We start from the raw sequence: 23,101 nt of genomic DNA, 5'->3' as shown, positions 1-23,101 counted from the left end.
CGTGCAAAATTTCATTCCAATCGGATAAGAATTGCGCACTCTAGACGCTCAAGAAGTCAAGACCCAAGATCGGTTTATATGGCAGCTGTATCTGGTTATGGACCGATTTGAACCATACTTGGCACAATTGTTGGATATCATAACAAAACACGTTGTGCGAAATTTCATTCCAATCGGATAAGAATTGCGCACTCTAGAGGCTCAAGAAGTCAAGACCCAAGATCGGTTTGTATGGCAGCTATATCAGGTTATGGACCGATTTGAACCATACTTGGCACAGTTGTTGAATATCATAACAAAACACGTCGTGCAAAATTTTATTCCATTCGGATAAGAATTGCGCCCTCTAGAGGCTCAAGAAGTCAAGACCCTAGATCGGTTTATATGGCAGCTATATCAAAACATGGACCGATATGGCCCATTTACAATACCAACCGACCTACACTAATAAGAAGTATTTGTGCAAAATTTCAAGCGGCTAGCTTTACTCCTTCGGAAGTTAGCGTGCTTTCGACAGACAGACGGACGGACGGACGGACGGACGGACAGACGGACGGACATGGCTAGATCGACATAAAATTTCACGACGATCAAGAATATATATACTTTATGGGGTCTCAGACGAATATTTCGAGTAGTTACAAACAGAATGACGAAATTAGTATACCCCCCATCTTATGGTGGAGGGTATAAAAATAGCACACATATGTAAATGTGTGTTTCAGTGGATGTTTATAATCACCGCTGAATGTCAACTTTCCATAACTTTTTATACCCTCCACCATAAGATGGGGGGTATACTAATTTCGTCATTCTGTTGGTAACTACTAGAAATATTCGTCTGAGACCCCATAAAGTATATATATTCTTGATCGTCGTGACATTTTATGTCAATCTAGCCATGTCCGTCCGTCTCTCCGTCCGTCTCTCCGTCCGTCCGTCTGTCTGTCGAAAGCACGCTAACTTCCGAAGGAGTAAAGCTAGCCGCTTGATATTTTGCACAAATACTTCTTATTAGTGTAGGTCGGATGGTATTGTAAATGGGCCATATCGGTCCATGTTTTGATATAGCTGCCATATAAACCGATCTTGGGTCTTGACTTCTTGAGCCTCTAGAGTGCGCAATTCTTATCCGATTGGAATGAAATTTTGCACGACGTGTTTTGCTATGATATCCAACAACTGTGCCAAGTATGGTTTAAATCGGTCCATAACCTGATATAGCTGCCATATAAACCGATCTTGGGTCTTGAATTCTTGAGCCTCTAGAGGGCACAATTCTTATCCGATTTGAATGAATTTTTGCACGAAGTATTTCGTTATGATAACCAACAACTGTGCCAAGTATGGTTTAAATCGGTCCATAACCTGATATAGATGCCATATAAACCGATCTAGGGTCTTGACTTCTTGAGCCTCTAGAGGGCGCAATTCTTATCCAATTAGAATGGAATTTTGCACGACGTGTTTTGTTATGATACCCAACAACTGTGCCAAGTATGGTTGAAATCGGCCCATAACCTGATATAGCTGCCATATAAACCGATCTTGGGTCTTGAATTCTTGAGCCTCTAGAGGGCACAATTCTTAACCGATTTGAATGAATTTTTGCACGAAGTATTTCGTTATGATATCTAACAATTGTGCCAAGTATGGTTAAAATCGGTCCATTACCTGATATAGCTGTCATATAATCTCTTGACATCTTGACCCCTAGAGGTCGCAATTATTATCCGATATGCCTGAAATTTTGTACGATGGATCCTCTCATGACCATCAACAAACGTGTTTATTATGGTCTGAATCGGTCTATAGCTCGATACAGATCCCATATAAATCGTTCTCTCTATTTTACTTCGTGAGCCCCAATGGGCGCAATTCTTATACGAATTGGCTGAAATTTTACACAGGTCTCCAACATATAATTTAATTGTGGTCCGAACCGGACCATATCTTGATATCGTTTAAATAGCAGAGCAACTCTTTTCTTATATCCTTTTTTGCCTAAGAAGAGATGCCGGGAAAAGAACTCGACAAATGCGATCCATGGTGGAGGGTATATAAGATTCGGCCCGGCCGAACTTAGCACGCTTTTACTTGTTTTCTTTAAATTTAGATACAAAAGACCATGCCGTGCACATGACGCACATTAGTAGAGCAATAAAAAAAAATACGAGTTGACATTTACCAACTGATGGATCAGGGTAATGGTCCACAAATTAAAATCATCTCTTCCAACAAGTTCTCTAAAAAATGCCTAAAGTAATCAAAACAAGTAACAGGCATCCATAAAAAGAAGCATACAATTTTTTCAGCAGGCTTGTGTACTCAATACAGCAGATTTTGTTTGTTGAAATAGCAGTAAAAAATGTTTGCTAATATGGCAGCCCAATGTTTGCTGAAACAGCAGTAATGTCTGCTATCCGTTTTTCAGCAGACAAAAAATGCAATTTTAACAAACATTTTTGCTGTTTTGAATATCAAATTTGGGTGAGTTTTAGACAACAACAAATACGATATACAAATAAAGTAATTTTTTGTTTATTTCTCTTCCGAGACGAGTTGAATGATCAGGGAATTTTCTTTGCAAACGGGACGTACGGCCCTTGAAGCCTTCATACCTTATATGGCTGATTTGTAATTGCAACCAAATTTCGAAACGCGTCGCATAGTGGTTGGTGCGTGTTGCGATCTCTGGCCTTCCTTTTCCATCTGCCAAGGAAAACCTCGGATCATTCAGCTCGCCTCGAAAGAAAACCAAACCAAAAATTATAACATTTAATGATCTTCGCCCCAACAGGCAAAAAAACTTGAAAAAGAAAAAATTCGGCAAAGCCCCGGCCAGGCTTTTAGAACTTGGGAATGCGGAGCAGCAGCTAGAGCCATTGCCGATGTCTAGCATTCGAAGCCATTAACACAACTTCCAACATATGCATAGAATCATGTGTATACAATGGGAGTGGTGTAATTGTGTAAACAAAAAAATTGTCATAATACAAAAACACACGAATTGGGAAAAGTACAGCTAATACACAGGGTTGTCGAGCATGGTTAATGTGGTTATTGAATCAGAGAGGCGTTTTCGTAATAAATTCGGTATAAGTACAACATACCAACGTACGGCACTTGAAGCCTTTACACCTTATAAGGCTGATGAGCATTGTTACCGTTTTTAGTAGGTTCCTACCAAAATTGGTAGTTTTTTATTCTCTAGGTAGGTTGGTAGGCTGACCTCAATATTTGGTAGGTTTTTCCGACATAAAGTTAATAACTGAAAAAAAAAAATGCCGCGGATAACTTAAAATTATTTCAATTCTTTTCATTCCTGTGTCTTAGTTAAGAGTGAACCTTGGATGTCGAGCGTTTGTGCGTTAAATGCCTTCAATCCGAAAAAGGGGCTATATGGTAGCTACATACAAATATGGTCAGATCTGGTCCAGATGTTGAGGGGTCCATGTTAATCACTCTAACGGGTAAAATAAAGGTAGAAAACCCATTTCTGTGTAGTAGAACATTTCGATTTCGAAAACTCAGCACAGTTATTCACAAGGCGGATTTAAAAGGGTGATCTCAAGTAAACTGCTACAAACAGCCAGCCAGTTTATTAAGATGACAGTTCTTTGTTTACATTCACAGCAAACCACTGCATTTTTTGCACGTTCTCTTTCTCTCATATTACGGGCATACCTACTCACACATGAGCGCATGTTTCTTTGCTTGTGTTGAGGACAATGTCGGTTCAGTAAATCAGTTTGATGACGAAATCTCGGATTAGACCATATGATTTGTGATTGTTATATAAATGATATCATCTTTTAAATCCGCCTTGGGTTCATTGAAATCGGGGAAAAATACATTAGATTTTTATGAACTCAAGATTTCTTATCGGGAGATCGGTATAAAGAGAGCTATATCAAAATAAAGCCCATATTTAAATTCAAGGCTGTAGAGTGATTTCAACAAACAGACCGACCAAAATGTATGCATACTTTGAAGGTTTAAGATGTAGAATTTGATGTATGAAAGTTGGAATGGCAAAATGACCAATTCTTCAGTAGGGGGTATAAAAACATACCGTATTTTTGGCTTGTAGAACCTTTAGTACGTTTTGGTCGGATATGGTAGGATTTTTCTTAAATTTAGGTAGGAACAAATTTTCTTGAGTGGCAACACTGCTGATGAGTAATTGTAATCAAATAACGAAACTCGTCCCATAGTGGTTGGTGTGTGTTGCGATCTCTGGCTTTCTTTTTCCATTTGCAAAGAAAAGTCTTCAATCATTTGCCTCGTGTCGAAAGAGAAATAAACAAAAAATTTTAAGAATTAATGATCTTCGTCCCAACAGACGAAAAAAATTTTTTGAAGGATAAAATATTTATTTTTATAAAACCACTCCACACCGGTCCAGTCTACCGGCTGATTAACTAATAATTTTTTTTTTTTTAATTGGACATCAACTAATATTTTTTTTTTTCTTATTCTTATAGAATTAAAAATTATTATAAATTTTCGAAAAATTTCACAAACTATTTTGACTATCTTTCGTCTGGAGGTGAATCAAAGGACTAGGATAAATGTTTAACTGCAAAACACGCCATAGAATTTTTAGTTTGTTAAACTGTATGGCGTACCTTGCAACTTAGCCCATGAACATTCCATTAAGGAGCCCCTGTTCCTTTTCACATATCAAAGAGTGCAGTCCGATTCAAGTTTAAGCTCAATGATAAGGAACCTCCTTTTTATACCGGACGGCATGCCACAGTGCGACACCTCTTTTGAGGAGAAGTTTTTACATGGCACAGTACCGCACGAATGTCGCCAGCATTAGGAGGGGATAACCACCGATGAAAATTTTATGGGGGTCTCGCCAGGATTTGAACTCAGGCTTTCAGCGTCATAGGCGGTCATGCTAACTTCTGCTCTACGGTGACCGTACCTTAGTTAAGCTTAAAAGAACAAGAACCAAGAAAACTTTGTTCTATTCTGCATTGAAAATTTTAAAACAGGAAACACTTTAACAACCGATGAGTCACAGAACTATTTCAATGTAACTATAACAAAAACATTTTCCCATTTATAATTCACACAGCTGGTTATTTCCACAACTAAGACATCAATATATTGCAAGAATGCTAAAAATCTTTGCTGTCCAAACTCATTAGTGACTTAGTCAGAATTTTTAATCATAAATCCAGCTCACAGGCATAAAGGCCTTCTTGAACAATATTTCACGTTTGTGTCTTAAGTCTTTCGTATTGGCAAAATTGAAATAATTGAGTAAAGCGCGTATGATTAACACAAATAACAACATACGATTAGCACAAATAAACTAAAATTTTTAATAATATTGTTTTTCTTGTTTTGCTGCTACTTGCTAAAACAAATATTGTTATAACTTTTAATGGCATACTTCCCGCTGTTCGTAATTGACAACGAGCTGTGAGGTAAACAAAAGTTGTTCATAGTCAATTATTTCACAGACGCCAACAATTTTTGTTATAACAGAGTCATACGCATTTTGCTACATATTTCTAAGAAATATCAATGGTCTTTATATTCGAATATTGGAAGGCTTTTTTTTTGTGGCAAACATTCTTTTCAACATGAGTGTGCGATTTTCCATTCCGTCTATTATTTTTCTTTTCTTTTTTTTGTGTGTTTCTTTCACAATGCTCAAGTTAGTTGCCAGAAAACAACAACGAAGACGGAGACGTCATGTCTGAATAATGAATGAACTGCACGAGCAGAAAAAAACCGAAATCTATTAAATCATATGTCAATCATTAGGAGTTTTTCTTTTTGGCCCGCTACACCATTTGAATCGATAATAATCATTGTATGGTATATTGTTAACGCCAGTTGATTGCTGTTGCTGTTGTTGCTGGACCTTAACCACAAACGTTACAACTTGGCTCTAATTTTGTTGGCTGCTGGCCGACTGCCCGATTGGCTTGTCTCTATCGCCGCGGTAAGATTTATGTTCATGGCTTATTGTTTCACATTGGGTTTTTCTTGTCTGATTTTTTGGCATTGTTTACCTTAAATGTTGTTGTTGTTATTCACACTTTGATACACACCAAAGTCGCATGAAATGCAAAAGAGCGTAAGTGTATGTATTTGATGGAAAGTAAGTGATCCAAAATAGATATTTGTAAACAAATGATAAAAAAATAATAATTTTGACTTTCAAAATTGCTCTTTGAATCCGACGGCTGAATACTGTTGTGATTACTGACAAAAAATTTTACAATCAAACAAAGAAACACAAGTTTTGCAAGCAATCGAATTTGGGGAAAATAAAAAGCATTTTTGTCAAATAAATATGTCTTATGTGGATACAAAATCAAATCATCAAATGATAAAAGAAGTTGGGACAAATATTTGACAAATCTGAACCAACTCTTAATTAATATTATTCTGAGCACGTCGGATTGTTTTTCACAGTAGGCTACAGAAAACAGTCTCAAAACTAAATCGAACAGCGCACATTTTATGTAAGTGGAGATTTAAGAATTTTCGGATTTTAGGGAAGGATAATATCTCTCTAGTCTTTTTATTATTATAAGTTAAATAATAACCATTTTTCTAAAATTTGGTTTTAGAACATTTTGCTTTTTAGTTGACAATAATGGTACGTCACGTGCAATCAGACCTATTCGAGATTAAGAGATGTTTATTGCATGGAAATGCTTTAATTTGATCTAATCGTTTTTTCTAGTTGAGGTCGTTCCACAACTGCTTATAATGTTGGTGTAATTTATCGGACATGTTCACAAATTGATACGTTTTTAAGTCTGTTTATTAGGGTGGAAATTATCATGCAACCCAACAAATTGTTTCACATGTTCGTAGTAATGTTTCAAGCAATTTTTGTTTAAACAAGCTAATAATAACAAGTAAAAACGTGCTAAGTTAGGCTGGGCCGAATCTTGTATACACTCCACCATGGATCGCATTTGTCAATTTCTTTGTCCGGTATCTCTTTATGGGCAAACGAAGGAGAATGGATAAGAATTGCTATGCAATTGGAGCTATATAAGCTTCTGAACCGGATCACACCAAGTATTTTAGAGGTCATAGAAAAAGTCACTGTGCAAAATTTCAACCAAATCGAAATATAGTTGCGCCATATAGGGTTTCCAAAAGTAAAATCTGCAGATCGGTTTATAGTGAATTTATATCAAGTTATAGACCGATTAAGACCATATTTGGCACGTATGTTAGGGGTTATAGTAAAAGTTACTGTGCAAAATTTCAGTCAAATCGCTAGAGGCTCAAGAATGATAATCAAGAGATCGGTTTACATGGGAGCTATATCAGCTTATTAAACGAATCAGACCATATTTATCAAGTATTTTAGAGGTTATAGAAACAGTCACGGTGCAAAATTTCAACCAAATCGAAAAATAATTGCCCCCTATAGGGGCCCCAGAAATAAAATCTTGAGATCGGTTTGTATGGCAGCTGTATCAGGTCATGGACAAACGTATGTGAGAAGTCACAGAAAAAGTCACTATGCAAAATTTACGCCAAATCGGATTAGAATTGCACCCTGTACAGGCTCAAGGAGTATAATCGGAATATCGGTTTATATGTGAGCTACATATATCTAAATATGAACCCATATAGCCCATTAAAAATCCCAAGCGACCTACACTAAAAGCAAGTTTTTTCGGTTTGTATGAAAGCTATATCAGGTTATAGACAAACTCAGACTATATTCGGCATGTATGCGAGAAGTCACGGAAAAAGTCACTGTGCACAATTGTGGCGGATAAGAATTAAGCCCTCAAGAGGCTACATAAGTATAGTCAGGAGATCGGTTTATATGGCAGCTATATCAGGTCATGAATAAATTCAGATTATTCATTCTGATTATATTCGGCACGTATGTGAGAAGTTATAGAAAAAGTCACTATGCAAAATTTAAGCCAAATCGGATTAGAATTACATTCTGTAGAGGCTCAAGAAGTATAATCGGAAGATCGGTTTATATGTGAGCTACTTATATCTAAATATGAACCCACGTGGCCCATTAAAAATTCCAACCGACCTACACTAATAGCAAGTTTTTGTGCAAGATTCCAAGCATATAGCTTTACTTCTTAGAAAGTTATCGTGCTTTCCACTGACGGACAGACAGACGTACATGGCTAGATTGTCTTAAAATATAATGCCGAGCAATATTTTGATGTGTTGCAAACGGAGTGATGAACAAAAAAGAAATACGAGGGCTGCTATATAAATGTCTTGCCTAATAAAAATAATACAAATTTTTATCATAAAAAATGCTTTTACGAGTATTGTTTTTATACCCACCACTGAAAGATGGGGATATATTCATTTTGTTATTCCCTTTGCAATACATCGAAATATCCATTTCTGACCCTATACGGTATATATATTCTTGATCAGCGTAAAAATCTAAGACGATTTAGACATGTCCGTCTGTCTGTCCGTCCGTCTGTTGAAATCACGCTACAGTCTTCAAAAATAGAGTTATTGAGCTGAAACTTTGCACAGATTCTTTATTTTTCCATAAGCTGTTAAGTTCGAAGATGGGCTATATCGGTCCAGATTTGGATATAGCTATATATAGGATCTCTCGATTTAAGGTTTTGGGGGTATAAAAGGCGCATTTATATTCCGATTTCGCTGAAAATAGGGACAGTGAGTTGTGTTAGGCCCTTTGACAGCCCTCTTCAATTTGGCCCAGATCGGTTTAGATTTGTATATTGCTGCCATATAGACCGATCTCTCGATTTAAAGTCTTGACCCCATAAAAGGCACATTTATAATCCGATTTCGCCGAAATTTTACACAATGACTTATGTTGGGCTTGTCGACATCGGTCTATATATGGGTATGTGACCAAAAAGACTAGTATTTTGTTGTGCAAAATTAAACAATGACTTGTACTTATTAGACCACTTAATATCCGTGTCGAATTTGGTCCAAATGGGATCACATTTCGATAAAGCTGCTATGGAGGCATAAATTATGTGGTTTACATATATACCCGAGTATATATCCTTTTTACTTGTTCACAATGCTATAGATTGGTGCTTCATCGCCATACAAAGTTCACGAATGTGGGATAATGTACGCCGTAAGTTGTGAAAAATGTTCGCAAAAAAAACTACAATACTTAGGTCTGATCTTGGACAGAAAACTGGATTTGAAGTGACATATTCGGAGATGTCTCACAGATATTGGACAATATCTAGATGAGCGGTAGGCTCAAAAAGGGGCCTGAATTCGAAGATAGTCCACTGGATCTACAGGAGGGCCATTAGACCAATACTGACTTACGCCTCAGTTTGGTAGACTGCTATGGAGAAAAAGTGCAACAAAAAGACAATACAACAGATTCAGAGAACATGTTGTGTTGGCATAGGCAGATCGATGAGGACCACGCCCATTAGGGCACCGGAGACTATTCTAGATATCCGACCCATTGACATAAAAACTAAGTGCGTGGCAGCCACGGTGGCATTAAGATCTAAGGCCATGGGAGACTGTTCTAGACTGTTCCCAGGGACTGAGATCTTTTCTAGACTTCCTGACTATAATACGGTCAGGCGGAGAATTGGGCGATCACAGAATGCGTGAGGTCGTGTGGTGTTAACGCGAGGACGTCGAGTGTGAACATCTTTACGGACAGTAAACAGGCCATAAGGGCAATAACAACCAACAGTCTGTAAGAAGGAAATGAACGCCTTTTCTGAGGATGGCATGATCCACATCGCTTTGGTGCCGGGCCATAGCGGAGTAACTGCGAATGAGAAAGCAGACGATTTGGCAGTGAAGGCCAGAGAACTGCCCTCAATAAACTTGGTTAACCGACGCAGTTCGATTTGAGGGTGTGGGCGACGAATATGCATGTAACACTATGGAACAACGAAACGGTCGGTATGACGGCGAAAATCCTATGGGGAAATCAAGATTGTGAGAAGACGAAGCTATTAATTAAGAGAAGTAAGATGGAGGTCAGTATAGCTTATGACATCATAATTGGACACATAGGACTATGAGCTCACTTATGTTAAATCGGTGCGGGAAGATGATAAGATGTTAGAGTATTTCCTATGTAATTCCCCGGCTTTCGCGGCTAACAGATAGCGTCATTTAGGTGAGGACACAATATCAGACACGAACCAACTTACGAGCGTGGCATGGAAAACAATTAAGGATTATGTAAATAGCATGGAAATCCTAATTAAAATTTTCTTTTACGAGGTTACTTTTTTATACCCACCACCGAAGGATGGGAGTATATTCATTTTGTCATTCCGTTTGCAGCTCATCGAAATATCCATTTCCGATCCTATAAAGTATATGTATTCTTGATAAGCGTAAAAATCTAGGACGATCTCGACGTGTCCGTCCGTCTGTCTGTTTAAATCACGCTACAGTCTACAAAAATAAAGATATTGAGCTAAAACTTTACACAGACTCTTTTTTTGTGCATAAGCAGGTTAAGTTCGAAGATGGGCTATATCGGACTATATCTTGATATAGCCCATATAGACCGATCCGCCGATTTAGGGTCTTAAGCCCATAAAAGCCACATTTATTATCCGACTTTGATGAAATTTGGGACAGTGAGTTGTCTTAGGCCCTTCGACTTTCTTCTTCAATTTGGATCAGATCGGTCCAAATTTGGATATAGCTGCCATATAGACCGATCCTCCGATTTAGGGTCTTAGGCCCATAAAAGCCACATTTATTATCCGATTTTGCTGAAATTTGGGACAGTGAGTTGTTTTAGGCCCTACGACATCCTTCGTTAATTTGGCTCAGATCGGTCCAGATTTGGATATAGCTGCCTTATAGACCGATCCTCCGATTAAGGGTCTTAGGCCCATAAAACCCACATTTATTATCCAATTTTAGTGAAATTTGGGACAGTGAGTTGTGTTAGGCCTTTCGACATCCTTCGTCAATTTGGCTCAGATCGGTCCACATTTGGATATAGCTGCCATATAGACCCATCCTCTGATTTAGGGTCTTAAGCCCATAAAAGCTACATTTATTGTCCGATGTCGCCAAAATTTGGGACAGTGAGTTAAGTTAAGCCCCTTGACATACTTCTGCAATATGGCACAATTCGGTTCGAATTTGGGTATAGCTGCCATATAGACCGATCCTCCGATTTAGGGTCTTAGGCCCATCAAAGCCACATTTATTATCCGATTTTGCTGAAATTTGGGACAGTGAGTTGTGTTAGGCCCTTCGACATTTTTCTTCAATTTGACCCTGATCAGATCAGATTTGGATATAGCTGCCATATACACCGATCTGCCGATTTAATGTTTTGAGCCCATAAAAGGCGCATTTATTGTCAGATGTTGCCGAAAGTTGGGACAGAGAGTTAAGTTAAGCCCCTCCACATATTTCTGCAATTTGGTATAGATCGATGAAGATTTGAATATAGCTGCCATATAGACCGATATCTCGATTTAAAGTCATGACCCCAATAAAGGGGCATTCATAAGACAGAAGGTATGCAATTTTCACCGGATTTTGACGAAAGGTGGTTTACATATATACCCGAAGTGGTGGGTATCCAAAGTTTGGCCCGGCCGAACTTAACGCCTTTTTACTTGTTGTGTATTTAGAGCGCACTAAAAGCCGATTTCTGGCTTATAATAGCATGGGGCGGATTAATATCTGCACCCTCCTTTCAATCTAACCTAACCTAACCATATCCAAATCTGAACCCATATGACCTATTTTCAATCTCCAAACCTATATCAACAAGAAGTATTTGTCAAAAATTTTAAGCGGGTATTTTTATTTGATATACCATTTTGGTGATTTCGACAGACGGACGGACATGGCTAGGCCATCCTAGAGTGTCAATATGATCAAGAATATATATATCTTATGAGGTTGCAGATCAATATTATGAAGTGTTTCAAATGGAATGACTAGATTAGTGTACATCCTTCCTATGGTGTTGGGTAAAGAAAAAATGTTTTTATTTTATTTCTATAACCAGTAATCAATCACGCTATTGTACACGAAACAATTTCTAAATATATTTGAGTTTATTAACATTTTTGTGGCATTTGTAAATATGCTTTTGTTAATTGCAAGGCAATTTTTCATAAACTGCCAAAAGTGGTACTTATATGTCTGTCTGTTGTTATAATTGAGATAAGAGTGGTTCATGATGAAGAGTGGCTTTTTTACGAGTCCAAATTGATATCGTTTAAATTTTGACAGTTTGTTGTTATGAATACACGCACTTAAGTTAATACCATCACTTATGGGTGCTATCATTTTGAAACTTTGTATGGCTGTATGATAGTTAATTACAAGTAGTTATTTCTATGACTGTGTGGAAAATGCAAGAAACTAATTGGATCGTTGAATGTACATCAGCACCAATGATTTCTGTTTTCAAATATTCCTGTTTCTATTTGAATCTAACAATTTGTTTACTGTAGTTTTGCAACTGATGTAACAAATTGAGGAAGTAGTTGTGATAATCTGGGAAATTAAGTCCATTGCCTCAAGTTTCAGTGTAATTGAGATCCTGTGTCTGCTTGAAATGAATGTGTTGAATGATTTTGTTTCCTTTCTTTTTGTGGCATAATGAAATCCTTGTTATTGTTTGGATAATGAGAGACTTTTCTTTTGTTTTTCATCTTTACATCAACCACTTTTGCATGCAAACCTGTTAAAATGTACAATTGCATAAGAGGATTATTTGAATTTTTTTTTTCGTCACATAAACCAAACACAGAAACACATAATCGGTTGCATAAAAAGTTTTGAGAGAGGAAAACGTGAGATACGAGGTATGTTTAATGGGGAAGTTGAAGTTATTTCTAAGTTATTCGACTACCATCTTAGAACGTGGGGGATTGTTCTTTCGGATAACCAAATGTGGCTTGAGGATGGGAGCAGCAGTAGGAAAACTGGAAGGAAGGGAAGAGGTTTCCGATCGGATACGTGAGATGAACCTTGAATTCCGAGTTCGAGGCACTGCTGCCATCGGCACTGTCTTTGTTTAACAGAACCCTAGTATTGTCATCTGGAAGATCATGTTACACGGATGGATCACAGCTAGAGGGCAAAGTGGGCCTGGGGGCTTACATTGACAACCCAGGGACTGACATCTGTTTTAGACTGCCTGACCATAATACGGTCCTGCAGGCAAAGATCCGGGCGATCACAGAATGCGTAAAGTGGTGTGGTGCTAACACGACGACGTCGTCGAGTGTGAACATCTTTTCCGACAGTAAAATTGCCATAAGGGCAATAACAACCAGGACGGTAAGGTCACCAACACTCTTGCAGTGTAAGAAGGAGATTAACGCCTTCTCTGAGTATGGCAAAATCCGCATCGTTTGGGTGCCGGGCCGTAACGGAGTAAGGGGAAATGAAAGGAAAGACGATTTGGCGGTGAAGGCCAGAGGACTGCCATCAATAAACTTGGCTAACCCGAAGTCTTTCGGGTCGACGCTGTCGAAGTTAAGAGAGTGGTCGACGAATGCGCATGCAAATTGTGGAACAGCGAAACGGTCGCTAGGACGGCGAAAATCCAACGGGGGATCCAGATTGTGAGAAAACGAAGTTATTACTGGAAGGAAGCAAGAAGGAGGTCAGTATAGCTATTGGTATCATAACGGGACACATAGGACTACAAGCTCACTTATGTAAAATCGGTGCGGCAAGTGATAGCATGTGTAGGGCATGCGGGGAAGATGATGAGACGTTGGAGCATTTCCTTTGTCATTGCCCGGTTTACGCGTCTTACAGATATCGGTACTTAGGTGGAGACACAATATCAGACATGAACCAACTTAGGGGAGTGGTATTGAAAACAAGTAAGGATTTTGTGAGTAGCATGGAATTACTAACTTAAAATTTTCTTTTTAGAGGTTACTTTATAGGTTTTAGAGCGGCCAGCAAGCCGATTACTGGCTTAGGTGTATGTCCATAGTGGCATGGGGCAGATTAATATCTGCACCCTCTTTCAACCTAACCTAACCTAAACATGGCTTGTCTGGTAACCAAATTTGGGTGTTATTCCCAAAACAAAACTTTAAATTGGATATTATGGCTGATTGAAGCAACCCAAAACCCAAAAAAAGTGGTGTTTGAGTATCTTGGTAGCTGACATTTGGGCCGACCGGGAAGTATTGGGTTGCCCAAAAAGTAATTGGATTTTTCATATAGTCGGCGTTGTCAAATTTTTCAACGGCTTGAGACTCTGTAATTGCATTCTTTCTTCTGTCAGTTATCAGCTGTTACTTTTAGCTTGCTTTAGAAAAAAAGTGTAAAAAAGTATATTTGATTAAAGTTCATTCTAAGTTTTATTAAAAATGCATTTACTTTCTTTTAAAAAATCCGCAATTACTTTTTGGGCAACCCAGTATTAATCACACCAATTGTGCCTATCGCAAAAATAAACCTCAAGAAGAAACACTGGGGCTAACTAAACAATATGTGACCCGTAAAAAGGTCAACAAATTTTTAAAGAGTGATCAAAAAATTCGGACGGACGATCGATATACCTCAATTGTTTTGAAACGATCATTTAAATGCTCTAAAGTAATGACTATTTCGGTGTATTGCAGACTAAATTATTATACCCTCCATCGTTTGGTGTTTAGTATAAAAACAGTTACAAAGTTTCTTAATCCATACGTTTCCCATGTGTCTCCCCCACGGATTGATTCATGGCATTTAATCGACATCATCCGTCATTTTATGACTGAAGGCTCAATGTATTCAATCCTTGTCATTACGCTTCGTGTTTATCTGTGATTTATTTAAGTTGCTTAAAACTTCAAAACATGCCAATAACTGTCACCAATGGCATTAAAGATACTTCATCATTTTCAGAGGCTTGTATAAACTTTTTTTTTTTTTGTCTAGAAAACTATCCACAATATTGATAATCAACATCACGAGAAATACAATGTCGCAAAGCCCCATTTCTCCGTACCCAATGGCCTTGGCGTATTTTAAAGGATACAGGTTTGTCTGAAACCCACTCGCACTACCAACGATAGAAAAACATTTTCCAAAAAAAAAAGTAAAACTGGATGAAATGACTATCCTCTATTCCGCCAGCAGCACCAGCCAGTAGATAAATTACTCAATTACCATGGCTATAAACAAATATTTTGATTTGCATCCAACAAGTTTATGCCACTACCCATTATGGTGGACATTGCATCTATTTATTGCTCCCCTACTCACTCCAGTTGCAATGAAAATGTAATTAATTTTAATGGAAGTTAAATTGAATGTCGTGGTCGTTGTCATCATCGATTATTTCAACACTTGCCCCGCATCGAGATGTTACAAATAGGATTTATGACATAAATTTAATTTTTTGTATTCAATCTAAACTTGTTTTAATTTTTTGTCTTTTTTACAATTTATTAAACTACCTCTTTATTAAGTGTAAATAATGCCTTCAGCATGTGAACAAGACGTCCACAGTGTTAGACAACTTAATTAGTGATAAATATCCAAATATCAAAATATTTCAGATTAATTAGCAATTTGTAACAGGACTTTGTAAACTGAGTGTGTAACAGGACTTTGTAAACTGAGTGTGTATTGACAAAAAAAAAAAAAAAACAAAAAACAAAAAAAAAAACAAGTAAAAGCGTGCTAAGTTCGGTCGTCTTTTATGGACCCAAATTAAATCGAGAGTTCGGTCTATATGGCAGGTATATCCAAATCTGAACCGATCTGGGTCAAATTGAAGAATGGCTGTCGAAGGGCCCAACAAAACTCACTGTCCCAAATTTCGGCGAAATCGGCCCCAATACTTAAAATCGAGAGATCGGTCTATATGGCAGCTATATCCAAATCTAGACCGATCTGAGCCAATATGCAGAAAGTTGTCGAAGAGACTCACTGTCCCAATTTTTGGCGAAATCGGACAATAAATGCGCCTTTTATGGGCCTAAAACCTTATACCGAGAGATCGATCTAAATGGCAGCTATATCCAACTCTGGACCGAACTGAGCCAAATTGAAGAATAATGTTGCAGGGCCTTATGTCCGTTCTTCAATCCATCTGTCTATCGAAAGCACGCTAACTTTCGAAGGAGTGAAGCTAGCCGATTGAAATTTTACACAAATACTTCATATTAGTATAGGTCAGTTGGGATTGTAAAACCATATAAGTCCATATTTTAATATAGCTGCCATATAAACCGATCATGGATCTTGACTTCTTGAGCAACTAGAGGGCGCATGAAGTGTTTTTCTATGACTTCCAAGAACTGCGCCAAGTATGGTTGAAATCGGTCAATAATCTGATATAGCTGTCATACAAACCGATCGGGGATTCTGACGTCTTGAGCCTATAGAGGACGCAATTTTTATCGGATTCGGTTGAAATTTTGTACTACGTGTTTTGTTATGACTTCCAATAACTTAGCTAAGTACGGTACAAATCGGTCCATAATCCTGAATCTTGACTTCTTCATCCACTTGTGGGAGCAATTCTTATCGGATTTGGCTGATATTTTGCACGACGTGTTCCGTTTTGTCTTCCGTGCTTAGTTTGGTTTAAATCGGTCCATAACCCGAATTAGCTGCCATATAATCTTGAATCTTGGATTCTTTAGCCACTACAGAGCGCAATTCTTATCCGATTTGGATGAAATTTTGCATGACGTTTTTCGTTATGACTTCCAACAACTGTGCCAAATATGGTTCAAATCGGTTCATAACCTGGTACAGCTGTCATATAAACCGTTCGGGGATCTTGACTTCTTGAGCTTATTAAGGCGGAATTATTTTCAGATTTGGCTGACATTTTTTACAACGGCTTCTCCCATGACCTTCAACATACGTGTTAAATATGTTCTGTAGCGGTCTATAGCCTGATACAGCTCCCATATAAACAGATCACCCCTTTTTACTTCTTGAGCCCCTAAAGGACGCAATTCTTACTCCAGTTAGCTGAAATTTCACACAATGACTTATGTAAAATCGGTGCGGCAAGTGATAACATGTGTAGGGTATGTGGGGAAGATGATGAGAGGTTGGAGCATTTCCTTTGTCATTGTCCGGCTTTCGCGTCCAACAGATACCGATACTAAGTGGAGTATCAGACATGAACCAACTTAGGGGAGTAATATTGAAAACAATTAAGGATTTTGTAAGTAGCACGGAAATCCTAACTTAAATTTTTTTTTGAGGTTACTTTATAGTTTTTTAGAGCGCACAACAAGCACAACAACAAGCTTTCTTTTCTTTTATACTGCCTGTTTGCCTAAAATGTGATATATGGTAAAAAAAAATCGACAAATACTTTTAATGGTGGAGGGTATATAAGTTTCGGCCCTGCCTAACTTAGCACGCTCTTACTTGTTTCAAAGTAATTTATTTTAATAGTGAGTGCTTCTTTGTTTAAGCCTAAGCACAACTAATTTTTTAAAGTTCTAAGCTAAGGCCACTTTTAAATCACTTTCTTCAAAGGGCATTGAAGGTATCTGCATCAGGCGACGGCTTGGGTGTTCAATACAAATAATTGATTTTCAGCACTGACAAAACAATTTGAAATTGTTTGAAATATTTAGAAAGCTTCACCAGCAGCTAACTTAGATCTATTTAGATCAATAACTCTCCATTCTTTAAGATTAGATCTTAAGAGTCGTTATACTCAGCATAGCTTTCATGGAATTTGAACATTTCGTTTTTCTTAGATCTTAAATTATTAGACCAATTTGTCATTTGGCATTCTCATAATATGTCATTGTATCTGTAAAATAAATAACAATTCAACTGCTTTAGAATTTATCTCAATTGAAATGATTTATGACCTGTTGGAATGACAATTAACAAAATCAACTGTCCAGTTATAAACAAAGCTACCGAAACACAGTAATAAGACAAATGGATAAGAAGCCTGCACTATGAACGTCCAGTTTAAATAATTAGAATAGTTAAGATAATAACAAGCTTCCATAGCTGTGCTTAAACAAAGAACATGTAGCTACAATATAACATGATATGAGAATTACTGCAGAATACATTTGATCCCAATTTTGGCTACACTGCATTCCCAACATTTGTAGCTCCTTACGATAGTTACTTAACAGATAAAGGTAAGGACGCGATAAAGTGGAACAAAGCTGACTTTTCCATACCCTACACCACATTGGGTATGAAAGCTAAGCGTTGAAATTAAAATTGGCTTGCATTTTAAATGAAGATTCTCATCTAAAATACGTAGAATCGGGTGAACATATAAAAGAGAACTGTATCTTATACGGAACAGATTCCGAGAAAAATCCTTTACATTGTGGTAGTTGTAGATGAAAACTTTGTGCAAAATTTTTAGAAGATTTTTTGATAAATGCGATTGCAAAGTGCCTAGAAGTGAAATCAAAAATCGGGCGACACATACATATAGGACCTAGATCAAATCTAAAACGATTCCCATGAAAATCACCACTGATTTCAAGAGCCATATGCGAAACCTTATTAAATTTAGTGAGGATCGTTTAACAAATGACTAAATTATTGTAGTGTTACTCAAAATTGGACGAATATATACATGCGATCTTACTATGTGATCGCATCGAAGTCATAAAAAAAATAGTTAACATGTTGAGAAAATCTCTGATAAAGTTTCAAAAGGTGAATAGCGGGTGATATATATAAATGGGACCTATATCTAAATCTGAACCGAATTCTATGAAATGCAACAGCAATGTCTGGTGTCATAGGGGAATCTTTTGGGCAAATTTCATGAGAATCGATAACAAATGTCCACATTATTGAAATATTAGTCCAAATCTGACTAAAATACATATATGAGAACCATATCCAAATATGAGCCAAAATCCAGAGATATTGTGCCAGTTAAAGAAAAAGCGTTGTGCAAAGTTTTGAGATCCGTTAATAAACCTCCCAATATCCGACTTAAAAATGACTTAGGGTCCTAAGTCGATTTCGTTGAAATTTGAAATAAAAAGTTGATTAAAGCTTCCCGATATCAAACTCAAATATGGCTCAGATCTGTCTATATATATAAAAACTTCATTTATTACCCGATATCGCTGAAATTTGAAATAGTGAGTTGTTTTACTCCTCCCATTATGTCCAGATCGGACAATATTCATATATAGCTGGAATGTATAACGATCTACTGATTGAGTGTCTTAAGCTCATAACTGCTGCAATTATTATCCGATTTCGCTACAATTTTAAATAAGCCTCGCAACATCTGACTTAATTATGGTTCTGATTGGACCATATTTAGATATAGCTGTCATATAGACCGATCTGCTGATGTAGGGTCTAAAGCCCATATAAAACCGCTGTTATTATCCGATTTCGCTGAAATTTGAAATAGTGAGTTGATTAAAGCTTCCCAATATCCGACTCAAATATGGTTCAGATCGGTTTATATTCAGATATAGCTGCGATATAGACCGAACTGCTGATTAAGGTTCTTATAGATATGGTAGTGGAGTTTTTGTAAAAGAGGATGGATAATTTATCCATGGTGGTGGGTATCCAAATTTCGTTTTTACTTGTTTCGTTTTGAATAGGTTTCATCTACAGGCCAAAAAACACACATGAAAATTGCGACCTGTAATGTGCACACAAATTAACATGAATAACTAGACGAGCAGACAGACGCACCTAATTAAATCGAATCAGAAAGTGATTTTGAATCGATTCGTATGCTTATCATTGGGTCTTTTTTTCTCTGGTTGTTACAAGCAAATCCATTTAGTTATAAAGCTCCTGTACCACAGTAGTGGTGCAGGGTAAAAAAAAAATTATGGCAGTATGCCTACTTACCCTACCCTACTTAAACTTTATTTTCAAAAACGCAGTAACTCATAAATGTGTGCAATGATTGAAAAGTAGGGTACGACTCTGGTACACACATTTGGTTCCAAGTTTCTGGGGCTCTTCTGCACCCCCAAAAACCACCAACAGGATATGTTAGCCACAATATGAGGCAATATGGGTATATAATGAACGGTTTTTGATAGTAAAGTATAGTACAAACAATATTTTGGAAAAATGTTGAAGATCGTAGTAGTATTTAATGCGCAAAACCGGATAAGAATTGCACCCTCTAAAGGCTCAAGATGTATATTCGGGAGAACGGTTTATATGTGAGCTATTCAGGTTTGGGACAGATTGAAACCAAACTATGTAAGTCTGTTGGAGGTCATGGGACAATTCCTCGTGCAAAATTTCAGCCAAGTCGGATAGGAATTGCGATCTAAAGGCTCAAGAAGTATATCCGGGAGATCGGTTTATATGGAAGCTGTATCAAGTATTGAACCATACTTCGTACATCTGTTGGAGCTCACAGAAAGTGTCCTCGTGCAACATTTTAGCCAAACCTGATAGGAATTGTGCTCTCTAAAGGCCAAGAAGTATAGCCTGGAGATCGGATTATATGGGAGCTATATCTAAACGAGAATCGATTTTATTCATTTACAATCTTAACAGACCCACACTAATAAAAAATAGATATGCAAAATTTCAGGTGCATAACATTACTTCCTCGAAAGTAAATGTGCTTTCGACAGGCAGACAAATGAACATTTCTAGATCGAATTAAAATTTCATGACGATCAAGAATATACCTAGTGAACCAAAAGCTCAGAAATCTACACCAAAGTAGGAAAAATCATTTGAATTCGGATCCGATATCTGTCCGAATTTTAAACGAAGAATATATGGAGTCTTTGACACGACATCAGAACGAAATCTGTTATCGAAAAAACAAGAGGAAAATGTAGACCAAATGTCTGGTAGGGTTTGGTAGTAGAGTACCATGCGGTACGAGTATATTTATATTATGGGTTTGAAAGTATGATGATACCAAAGGCACTAAAAAATCAATCAAAAAGTCCGAGAAGGATCCATATTCAAAAATGTCTTGGTCATCTGTGCACTAGCACACCGCGTTAGATAATATTAGTTTTGATTCAGATTGGTTGTTATATTCCTACTTCATACTTTACACATTTGTTTAAGACTAGAAGGGTCACTTGGATGTGTAAACCGAATTCACTACATATTTCTAGTGATCTAGGCCGAACTTCAAATTTTGAATGACAGTTTTTTCTCTACTCTGTTTTAGATGACAGCTCATATACTTCTTTCAAATAACTTTCATATGAGTCGCATATAGTCATGTTTGATCTATGTGTCCATTTGGGGGAAAGATTCTAAGTTAGCTTCGAAGCGAGTCAAAACCCCAAAAAAGCAGATCATTTTGAATTCTGAAGCACTTTCAATGCGAAATTATTATATGAATTGTTGGGTTGCCCAAAAAGTAATTGCGGATTTTTTAAAAGAAAGTAAATGCATTTTTAATAAAACTTAGAATGAACTTAATTCAAATATACTTTTTTTACACTTTTTTTCTAAAGCAAGCTAAAAGTAACAGCTGATAACTGACAGAAGAAGGAATGCAATTACAGAGTCACAAGCTGTGAAAAAATTTGTCAACGCCGACTATATGAAAAATCCGCAATTACTTTTTGGGCAACCCTATAGAAAGAAAACATGGCTTATGCACTATTTCTGTGATCAAGAACTAAATTTATTAGTTTCGACCTTTTTCAAACACACAAAATAATGTTTTTCATTTTGGAATAATTTTTTTTACATTCTTAATGTTTTGGTTGTTATTTATATTTCAAGATTTTCTGATATTCCCAATTGTTTTTTTTTTTTATTTTTAAAAATTAAATTTTTAATTTGATTTTTTTTCTATTTAATTTGAATTTAGTGGTCTCACACTTTTTGAATTTAGTTAACCATATTTTGACATAGCAAGATCTATGCACTTAATACTTTGTGGTTTTTTCAATATATTCACTTCCTCAGTTCCACAAATGTTAATAAAACCCTTCACAATTTACTACGTTAATATATATATTTTTTTTTTGTTCTTAAATCCAGTGTCCATTTGTTTTTTATTGTCTTTGATTTTTTTTATATTCAACAATTTTTCTTTACTTGTTAAATTTTTTTTTTGTATTCGATAAAACTTCACTATAATTATCATTCATTCACTGAAGGTCCTTGAACCACAACCAAACTTACCATCTCTCCAACGAGGTACGGTCACGAATAAACGATTTTGCCAATGTTCCACGCCAACGGGTAAAGCATTCTGCGGTATATAATCACCACTTGCCAAAGCCTGCTGTTTCAGATTTTCATTGGGGAAAGCAAAATCCAATTGCTTCCAATTAAAACGTTCTTGCAATTTGTAGGTGGCATAACCGAACTGAACGCACAGCACAAAAGTCAATAAACCAACCAAAAAACACTTCATTTTTTTTTAAACACTTTTTCTCACTACTCTTTATTTGTATCCTTTTGTTTTTGTTAAAGCACTTTAATCCTTGTGCATGAAACTCCTTATATTTCCGTGAATCTTTTTGAATTATGTGTTTTTTTTTTTTTTTTGAAGTTTTTTTCTTTTTTTGGTATTAAAACCGTTACGGTTTGAATGTAGGCAACGTTTAACGCGCAACTGTTTTGTGTATTACCTTAACTCTGATTTATATAAACTTTTTTGTCTGTGTCTATGACTGGCCTGGTCGTTGTTGGGTTTTTGAACATTTCGTCTTAGAGAGACACTTTTTGTTTAAAGAAACAAAATGCTTTCAATTCGCACTGCTGCCAGTGCTGTGTGTGCGCGCATGTGCGCCAGCTTGTCTTTGGCTTTCAATGCTTACGAATATGTGCTTGCTGTAAACGTGCATATCTGTGTAAATATGACTATGCGTTCGTTCGGCTAACCATGGGTGTTGATAACGTTTAACATTCGGTTTCAGCTTCTCTGTTATTAACATTGATGAAAATGGCCTATAGTGGACTGTAAGCATGTGTTGGTGAGTGTTTAATATGCAATACATTCATTATTGGAAAAACTCTTTCATAGAATTAAAAATTTAGACATTTTCGCATGTCTAAAAGAAACATAAAACTATGTGCAAGCTTTTGCAAAGTAGATTTAAAATATGAAACATTTTTAAATTAAGATGAAAAAGATTTTATAATTATGTTTGGACACTAGAAAATTTAATCTTAAAAGATTGCAAACTGCAAATTGGCTCCT

The 23,101-nt window shown here is 36.8% G+C and overlaps 1 protein-coding gene across 1 annotated transcript in view; it reads right to left on the bottom strand.

The window, feature by feature from the left end:
- Positions 1-22,509, bottom strand: part of LOC106083862 (protein yellow) — a 55,961-nt gene extending 33,452 nt beyond the window's left edge. Inside the window, exon 1 of the mRNA XM_013247139.2 lies at positions 22,078-22,509. Within this exon, the coding sequence (XP_013102593.1) occupies positions 22,078-22,312 (235 nt within the window). The 5' untranslated portion in view covers positions 22,313-22,509. The remainder of the gene's footprint in view (positions 1-22,077) is intronic.
- Positions 22,510-23,101: the final 592 nt, after the last annotated feature.

The sequence above is a fragment of the Stomoxys calcitrans genome, chromosome 4 (genome assembly GCF_963082655.1).
Source record: "Stomoxys calcitrans chromosome 4, idStoCalc2.1, whole genome shotgun sequence".
Taxonomy (NCBI): Eukaryota; Metazoa; Arthropoda; class Insecta; order Diptera; family Muscidae; genus Stomoxys; species Stomoxys calcitrans.
This window is presented reverse-complemented; position numbering and strand designations above follow the sequence as displayed.